Raw genomic sequence first — 9,971 nt, 5'->3', positions numbered from 1 at the left:
CCTGCACACAAAACACACACCAGATGAGACACGGAGAGTCTGTGAGCTGCTTCTGTATTATTACAGCACAGCTGACTCCTGCAGGTCAAACTTCAACTCCAGACAATCACAACAATATTAGATCTTACACTAACAAAGACTACACGATGGTGCACCAGTATTCTTATGAGTACCTTCAAGTAAATACCATTGTATGTGAAGACTGTAATTATTCAGTAGCATGGTAGGCTATATATCATATAGCACTAAAATGTTTACTAAACAAAACTTAATAGACACTTAGCCAAAAAGAATAAGAGTTTTTATGTTCTTCATGCAAACTCATAGATGCTCAAGAGGTTAACATTTAATAATGTAAAAGGTAAAATAAATGACAAAGTTCTATGGCATTACCACAGTACTTTACTGTAACCATGTGACAGGATTTATGACTCACATATACACACACCAATAAAAATTTGTGGTCAGTAAGATTTTTTATTCAAAATATTAATTAAAAAAAAATCAAGGATGCATTAATCTGATCAAAAGTGACAGTAAAGACATTTCTAATATTATGAAAGAATTCTATTTCAAGTAAATGCTGTGCTTCTGAATGTTCTATTCATCAAAGAATGATTCAATCACAGTTTCCACAAAAAATATCGTGCAGCACAACTGTTTTCAACATTGCTAATAATCAGAAATGTTTCTCGAGCAGCAAATCAGCATATTCGAATGATTTCTGAAGATCATGTGACTGAAGACTGGAGTAATGATGCTGAAAATACAGCTTTGATCACAGGAATAAATTACAGTTTAACATCTATTACAACAAAAGCCTGTTATTTTAAATTATAAAAACATTTAGCAATTTTTACAGCATTTTCGATCAAATAAATGCAGCCTTGGTGAGCAGAAGAGACGTTTAAATAAAACATTACACATTCTCACTTACGGCAGTGTATGGATGTGTATATGCTCATTATCGAAAATGTAAAAACCCATGACTTTTTATGATTTTATTAATTTCCGTGAATTTTCCAGAACTGTAAACCCTATACAGTGTGTTTTGCACCAAACAATCACATTTCTCAAGTCTATGCCAATGTTGTGATATAACAGCTCCAATAATACCCGTCAAAACGGTCAGAGGAATTTTAGGAATATTTTTTACACATAAATCACTACACAGCAACACCACCAGAACATGAGGGTTAAAAAGGCGTTTATGAAGCTCATCAGTCATGATGCCACACCAATGCTGAATACAGGCCAGAAGCACTGGAGCATTTGATTGAATAACATGCTTCACAATTCAGCATCATAGAAATAAACCATATTTACCCAAAGCTGTTTTAGCTTTCATAATGCTCATTATTTGTAGGCGACATGAAATCTAGCATCAGCAAAAACACACGAGGGTCGTGATTATTATTCCTCCATCCGTTCATTCAAGGCCATTTCGTGAATTATCTCTGAACGCTTAGCAATCACAGCCGATCGTTACGATTTAAAGGCGGTGGACTCAAACGCCCAAGAGACGTGCTTCCAGCATCACTCCCCCCTAAAAACCCTGCGGGACCCATCCATCAGCCCGCATCCCTTCAGACTGAGCGCGTTTCAATTCGATAACAAGCGAATCCGTCACCCGTAAAGGAACGCCGGAATTGTAACAAACGCGCAGCGAATGTTGCACAAACGTTCTAATTCAGCAGAACAGGAAACGCAGTTGAAGGTAACGCGTGTGAACACCCACCTGAAGTGTGTCACTGCACAGTATGTGGCTCGACTCCACCCGAACGCGACGAGGAAAAACCTGCAACACCTCAAACACGGTTCATCACCCGCTTTTCTGCTCCGGCGCTGGATGAGATGCGAGGGGAACCTCGATGCGACGCACAAACGCAGGTGTCGCTGCGCCTTTAAGAAGCCCGCCGGACGCGTTAATATCACAAGACGCTCGGTGTCGGATCGTTAGGGCTCGGTATATTGCAGGGCGCACCGGAGGCACGTGAGGTTTCCCCGCTTAACGTGACATCACCGGGTCTCCCAGTCACCGCGATGACGTCACCGCCTCCGAAACACTCGCGCTGTGACGTAACACTCACGGTATTATAGCAAGTTTGATTAATAAGCAAAGACACAAATGCAGCTGGGAACTTGAATAGAATAGAATAGCCTACTAGTTAAGTATACAGGCTAATTATAATACAGTAATAGAACAAGCAGTATATAATGGAACAGAATAAAACCGAATATACCACAATAGAAAAGAACTAAGCAATATAGACTAAAATAAAGGTTCTTCGTTGTTAAAGGAAACATATGACATCCATGGAACACTTACATTGCAAAAAAGTTCATCTAAATAAAGTTAATCTACAGATACGATTCAGCATATTGTGGAATATGGTGGTTTTTAATCATTCTTTACACTAAGAAAACTGGTTCTTTTAAGAACGGAAAGATTCTTTGGGGAACCAGAAATTGTTCTTCTGTGGTATCGCTATGAAATTCTTTTTAAAAGTGTAGAACTGACAAATATAGAATAAAATGAAGGCTCTTTATTGGCACGTGGTTCCATGAATCAGGGGTTCTGCAGGTGTTATGAAGGTAAATGTAACACTTTTTAAGATCTAGTGAAGAAAATGTAAGGAATAAAATTAAGGCAACACTTATGTCATGTTCTCTAAATGTAAACGAGTTCTATTAGCAACACTCCAGAGTTTGAAAATATGACTTCACACAGATCTCTTCATCAGAAATTCATCAAAATGAAGCGTTTATAATTAAAAGAACAAATATCTGCCAGTGGGCTCAAAAAAACACACTTCATTCAAAAGGAAAACACATTATACTCCATTGGCAGATATTTGTACTTGTTTTAAGCATAAACTCAATTTATAAAATAATACTTCATGTTCATTTTGCATCTCAAATAAATGTATCTTGATTTAAGAATGTTCAGATATTTGAATTAGAAAAATGAAATACCGAGGCTGACATCCCCAGAACCTTTCCATTCCATTCTTTGAAGCAAAAAAGGGTTCTTTAACTCCGTAAAGTGTTCTTCATATGAAGAAAAATGGTTCACTAAAAGATTCTTCTATGAAATCCCTGCAGAAAAAAAAAACATTTGGAAGCTATTTTTAACACTGTACAGGAAACAAGTGCAACAAACTGAATCAAAATGTCTTGAATATTTATATTTATATTATATATAGGTGACATTTTATTACATTTCATAAATACAAAAAAAAAAGGAAATAAATGTCCCAGCCAGGCCTCGGTGAACATATCGATCTTAAATTACACAAACCACTGTTAATTCAACAGAACGATAACAATAAGCCTTTTCGTGATAGTTATGTCGAACAAATTCACACATTCATCTCGCTTCAACAACTCCCACGATGACAGTAACATCAATCTCTTTCTGAGGGAACGCAAACATGACAATACTGTGCACGATAATTAAGAGATAAATGTGATGCAAGCATGGAAAATAGATTCAAAAACAAAAAACCAACACATAACAGGGCTCTGTAAACACCAGATGATTCTCCCGAACTAGTCGACTCTTTCTGGGTTTACACTGACTGAGTAACTTCATTTGAGGGTTCAAATGATACACAGTAGATATTTCTGATAATAATGAAAAACAAAGTAGTAAAGGGGAAAAAGGTGAAAGCATTCCCTTTCTGGTAAACACTAAAATGTAAGACAAGATAATTAAATTAGTTGTAATGTAAGACTCGTGCTAAAAGCAAATACAGAATAGGAAACAAACAAAGGCAAATAACATTCTGGATCATGTTTAGATGGTGGACTCAAATTCAATTATTCTTCCTCCACATTTAAGGCTGTCAACACTTAAGACTTCAAGAGCATCCGAACCCTTTGTACTGTCAGGGAATTGTATTTTTTTAGGGATATAGTGTCATCGTCTTTGTACAATAAACAGGTTGTTTTTATTGTTACCAGAAGTATTTCTAATTTTATTTGTCTTTTATTTGTAAGAGGGGCCTAGAGGTAGATCTGACTAAACCTTATATTGTATCGCCAATGTTAAATAATGTTCAAGTGATCATAACATGCAACATATAAAACTAGAACAGAAAATAAGCAAGCAGAACATGTTTTTAATGAACTATTACAAATCGGATGTGGTAACTGGGACGTTTGTTCAGGTAGAAAAGCACAGGATAAATATTAGCACAGTCGGCGATTGACGAGTGACACACGACCACCTTTGACATTCATAAGATTGTCCCGAGCGCATTTTATAATGAAGAACAAGAACCAGACGTTGAGATTGTGGCTTTCATCCTTGTTTGAGAATAAATATTTCAGCGGTCTGTCGATGAGGGATGATGTTTAAGAAGGCATTGCGTGCACACATTCATTACGCCGCTGCATGTCACTCATGCACCAGTTTTTAATCGTCCGTTTAAAACCTGCCGCGTGGATCATGAATGCTGTTTCTGCAGGAGCGCAGACGGTCGGTAGCTTCGAAAGCAGGATATTCTCAGGATGGTGACGGGTGGGCGAGACGAGGGACAAAAAGAAGGAAAGGCCTTCAAACGTTCAGTCTGGGCAGACCAGATTGTAGCAGCTTTCATAATCAACAACACAAATACTACATGAATCAGTCAAAACAGACGAGGAGAAATGATGCGGGGAAAGGCCTGCGTTCGCGCTGCCTCAGGAGCCCCTGCTCTTTATGGTACAAGTGGCGTCCGTTCCTATGGTGTTTCAGGGGCGGGTTCTGTGATGATCGTGGGCGGGGCTTTGTGCATGCTGGCTCCTCCTCTTCCTGGGTCGGCGGGGTCGCTCTCAACTTCCATCCTGTGTGGGTAACGAGCGGCGTGACGCAGGATCAGCCTGCAGCATAGCTGCTGAGGAACGAGTAAAACATGGGCAGCTTCAAGCGCTGCTGGTCTCGACGGCACCACGCGATCACCGTGCCCTCGCTGTTAGCCGTGTAGAGGTGATGACCGTCACACGAGAACGTGAGACTGAGAGAGGATACAGAAGGAAACGTCATTAATCACATGACACTTACACTACTGGGCATTAAGATTTAAATCTCTTCTGCTCATCAAGGCCGCATTTATTTGATCAAAAACACAGTAAAAATGTGTAATATTATTACAATTTAAAACAGCTGTTTTCAGTGTGAATATCTGTTAAAATGTAATTTATTCCTGTGATCAAAGCTGCATTTTCAGCATCACTGCTCCAGTCTTCAGTGTCACATGATCTTCAAAAATCAGTCTAATATGCTGATTTGCTGCTCAAGAAATATTTCTCATTATTATCAATGCTGAAAACAGTTGTGCTGCTTCATATTTCTGTGGAAACTGATACATTGTATTTTTCAGGACTCTTTGATTAATAGAAAGTTCAAAAGAACAGCATTTATTTGAAGTAGAAATCTTCTGTAACATTAGAAATGTCTTTCCTGTCACTTTTGATAAATTTAATGCATCCTTGCTGAATGTATACAATTTTTTTTAACCCCAAACTTTTGAATGGTTGTGTATCACGGTTTTTATAAACATATTTTATTTTCCATAAAAATATGAAGATTTCTGAAGGATCATGTGACACTTAAGACTGGAAGAGTTAAAAAAAAATCTATCTCTACTTTATTTGTAACCACTGTTTTTTTCTATCTTTTTTTTTTTGGAAGCCATTCTACATGCATTTAATTTTTACACAAGTAGTTGTGCATTTGTGCAGTTGTTATGCTTTGTCAAACTCAACTATTCAACTTCCAAAGTTACTACAAGTATTTGAAGTAGAAATCTTCTGTAACATTAGAAATGTCTTTCCTGTCACTTTTGATAAATTTAATGCATCCTTGCTGAATGTATACAATTTTTTTTAACCCCAAACTTTTGAATGGTTGTGTATCACGGTTTTTATAAACATATTTTATTTTCCATAAAAATATGAAGATTTCTGAAGGATCATGTGACACTTAAGACTGGAGTAATGATGCTGAAACTTCAATTGCAATTACATTTTAACATATATTACAATAAAAGTCAGTTATTTTAAACTGTAATGATATTTCACAATTTTTACTGTATTATTGTTTAAAGAAATGCAACACTGGTGAGCAGAGGAGACTTCTTTCAAAAACAGTAAAAACTCACAAGTATTCCAAACCTTTGACTGGTAGTATATGGGTGCTGGGTGCATGTAACCTTTCTAATGCAGATATCAGAATAAATCTGTGTGACGTCATATAAGAGGTAAAAGTGTGTACCTTATGATATGCCTGTTGGATTTTGGGAAGGTGATCTCTCTGACTGGCTTCAGGTCCCATGTGCTCCACAACCTGAAATATGCCGCCAGCGATCACGTTGACCGACACTCCCTCCGGCTGATTGGAGAACGCCACCGAACAGATGATCTCTCGACAGTGAACGTGACCAATCAAATCTCCGTTGATCGTCCACAGCCTCAGATCACTTCCTCCACCCACTGCACACACGAAGAGAACATGAAATTATTACATTTATTCTATACAGTTGCAATATTTTCACCAACTTTAGCAGCTGGTTTACACTGTAATTGAAAACTTAATAACAACCATTTATACATGGAAACACAGCTCACCTGAATCACACACTGTGGCGATGTCTCCTGTCGTCTCACTGGCTGACACTGCGTTCACTGGACTCTTATGACCTGTGAGACTCTGTACGTAACACAACCTAACACACAAACAACACAATCTTCATTTTCTCATTACTGCGACACAGCAAAGAAAATACTGTATTAAAGTGATTTACTACTACTATGATGTAAAAGTACTTCAAATACACTGAAAAAAGTGGTGTCGCATTTACTTTGAAACAACTTTCAATCATAAATCACTAGTAAGTTGCATAAATAAATAATTACAAAGAAATGGCAGGTAACAAAGTATGAAATAGTATTTACTTGCAAAATTCCAAAAAAGAATATTTACAGTTTATGTATGATGCATAAGTAGATTCACTCCAATAATATTTAAAAATACATTAAAATATATACTTTTATATAGAATAATAACTTTGTACATTAATGAGAATTCGAGGGCAAAATGTGTCGTAAAATAGGCTTTATTTTCTTTCTGTACAAATTTTAATGCCTTATCTACAATATAAAAAATATTTTCTGAAAGTGTCAATTAGATTATTAGAGCACTTTTTACAAGAAAATACTATTTCTGTTTTCCTACTTAAAAATTTCAGGTTTAATTCAATGGGTTACTTGACTTTCTTTCTGAAATTTACTAGCAAAATTTGAGCAAAAATAGTTTCTGCACCAAATTTTTTCACTATACTTTATTTGAAATTCAAGTCAACTTTAATGTCTTTTCTGTATCTATATTCCTTTGATATATCTTAATATGCATCCTAATCTAGTTGTCTAATTAACCTGGCATTGTTTATTACAAATACTGTTGGATGAATTGCCGTTGTTCCTCTTCTGTAAGTTGCTTTGAATAAAAGTGTCTGGTAAAGGCAGAAATGTAAGATATGAAATGACTCCAGTGATGTCAGAAGCACAGACCTGTTGAGGTCCCACAGGATGCAGGTCCCGTCTCGACTGACACTGATGAGGATGCTGAAGGGTTTACAGACGAACAGGCCCGTGACCTCCGCCGTGTGACCGTACAGGTGAAGCTGCGTCTCCACCTCCATCTCTGTCGGCTGAGAAATAAACAGACTTTACCATCACACGTCTCAATGGAGAATGACTGTAATAGCACGCAGATTTAGAGGGTAAGGGTTTTGCTAATGGCCTCATTAGAAAACGGATAATGGCCTCAATAAGCAGAAGTGAGCTAAAAGACCGCTTTAACAGATGATTCTGATCTGCTTTTATGGTCCAGAGTAAACAAACCAGCACATGGCCGTATGGAGAGTGCAGCTAAGAGTTAAATCACCCAAAAATGAACATTCAACACTTATGTTTTTTTTTCTGGTCTTGAAATAGAGATTTACTTACTTCATTTCTCACTTTCATTTACTTTAACTTGATGTACACAAATAACTAAAACTAAATATATGTATACATACATACATACATATATACATACATATTAATAAAAACTACTTAAAAATTAACTAATTTAATTAAATCAAATAATCAAAAATAATATATTAAAACATAATAAAAATATCAATGGCAATATCAATAATTGTGATACTATTGGTATTGATTGCACTTGATATTAAATAATATATAATGTATTAAGATATATTTATATAAAATTATAATTTTGTGCATTATAGTAATACACTATATTATAGTAATGAACACTCCTCAGAATACCTTATTTTATTTTTTGCTTGTTGCCAAGGCAACATTTCTCATTTTCATTTAGTTTAACTTGTAATATACTTGTAAACTACAATGGAACTAAAAATTAATAAAAACTAAATAGAAATATTTTAAAAATGAATAAATAATAATAATAAAATGACAAAAACGCAACAAAATTACCAAAAAATTTAAATTACATTCAAAGTATTAATAAAACTCAAAATAAAAATAATATAAAAATAATAAATAAAACTCTTGACACTAATTGTGATATTGTTTGACTGCACTTTAAATTGAATCATATTTCAAAATATATTAAAATATATAATGCTTTATATAAAATGATAATTCTGTGCATTACTGTAATGAAAAATAATGCTCATAAAACAGCCTTCATTTACTTTTTGCAAAATTTTATTTCATAGTTTTGATTATGGGTAAAAAAAAAATGAGTTCTTGATTATTTTAACTTTAAAGTCTTTTCTGCATCTATACCTCTTTAAGTCAACTGTATGCAGAATGCAAGAGTTAAATCACTCAAAAATGAACATTTTCATCATTTTTATGGTGATTCTGACAGCCTCTGGTCTTGAAAAAGAGCAGTGTGAACAGTCTTCAGAATATCTTCTTTGCATTCCACAGATGACATGAAGACAGGTTTGAAACAACACACAAATATGAGAAGCAGAACGACACCTGCGTTATCAATGAGAGAGCGCTTGAAAGAGCCGTCTGACGCCCAGACTTCAGCCCACCTGTGGGCCGCAGGAAATGTGTTTCTAGGGCAACCGGGAGATAACCAACAAGGCCACTACAAACACTGTGTGTGTGGGTGGGTGCTCTACAGGGAGTGATAATGGACGTGGGCGGCTGAGTGGGTGGGGGAAGAGGGGGGCCGTGTTGTCATGGTTACGTACCATCGTGGTGGTGAAGCGGTTGCTGTAGGCGGTTATGACTCCACACTTACTGCCTGTAAACAGCTGACAACTGTCCGGCACCCAGGCACAACTAGTCACCTGAGGAGAGAGCAGAGAGAGCAGAGATTACATTTACATTTAGTCATTTAGCAGGCGCTTTTATCCAAAAAGATCCAGAGATCCAGAGATAACAATAGAAGCAATCAAAAGCAACAAAAGAGCAACAATATGCAAGTGCTATGAAAAGTCTCGGTTACAGTACATGTATCAAGGGTTTTATTTTATTTATATATATATATAAATATATATATATATCAAAAGAAAACAAGTAGATAGAATAGAAAAAGAATAGAGAAAGCTAGTGTTAGAGGTCTTTTTTTAAGAAAACAAGCGGTTAGAAAACGAACAGAGAGAGCAAGTGTTAGAAGGTCAAGTCAACAAATAGATAAATTAGAATTAGAATAGAGAGTTAGAGGGTCAAATAAAGATGGAAGAGATGTGTTTTTAGCCAATTCTTGAAGATGGCTAAGGACTCAGAATTTGAGTTGGGCAGGTCGTTCCACCAGGAGGGGACATTTAATTTAAAAGTCCGTGAAAGTGATTTTTTCACAAATTACTCACCCTCATGTTGTTCACAAACGTGCAAGACCTTCGTTCATCTTCAGAACATAAATTAAGATATTTTTTATGAAATCTGAGAGCTTTCTGACCCTGCATAGACAGCAAGGGTCCTACCACGGTCAA

The 9,971-nt window shown here is 36.1% G+C and overlaps 2 protein-coding genes across 2 annotated transcripts in view; both read right to left on the bottom strand.

The window, feature by feature from the left end:
- The window catches only part of gng4 (G protein subunit gamma 4), a 21,024-nt gene extending 19,279 nt beyond the window's left edge, over positions 1 to 1,745 (bottom strand). The window contains exon 1 of the mRNA XM_016489704.1: positions 1,739 to 1,745. The gene's annotated coding sequence lies outside the window, so the exon portion shown is untranslated. The remainder of the gene's footprint in view (positions 1 to 1,738) is intronic.
- Positions 1,746 to 3,196: 1,451 nt separating this feature from the next.
- The window catches only part of LOC107691204 (lysosomal-trafficking regulator-like), a 122,024-nt gene continuing 115,249 nt past the window's right edge, over positions 3,197 to 9,971 (bottom strand). Inside the window, 6 exon segments of the mRNA XM_016489701.1 lie at positions 3,197 to 5,000; positions 6,260 to 6,337; positions 6,339 to 6,477; positions 6,613 to 6,710; positions 7,555 to 7,694; positions 9,228 to 9,326. Of these exon segments, the coding sequence (XP_016345187.1) occupies positions 4,862 to 5,000; positions 6,260 to 6,337; positions 6,339 to 6,477; positions 6,613 to 6,710; positions 7,555 to 7,694; positions 9,228 to 9,326 (693 nt within the window). The 3' untranslated portion in view covers positions 3,197 to 4,861.

This window comes from Sinocyclocheilus anshuiensis, unplaced genomic scaffold (assembly GCF_001515605.1).
Source record: "Sinocyclocheilus anshuiensis isolate Anshui unplaced genomic scaffold, SAMN03320099.WGS_v1.1 scaffold462, whole genome shotgun sequence".
Lineage (NCBI taxonomy): Eukaryota > Metazoa > Chordata > Actinopteri > Cypriniformes > Cyprinidae > Sinocyclocheilus > Sinocyclocheilus anshuiensis.
Note: the sequence above shows the minus strand (reverse complement) of the source record. Positions and strands in the feature narration are given on the sequence as shown.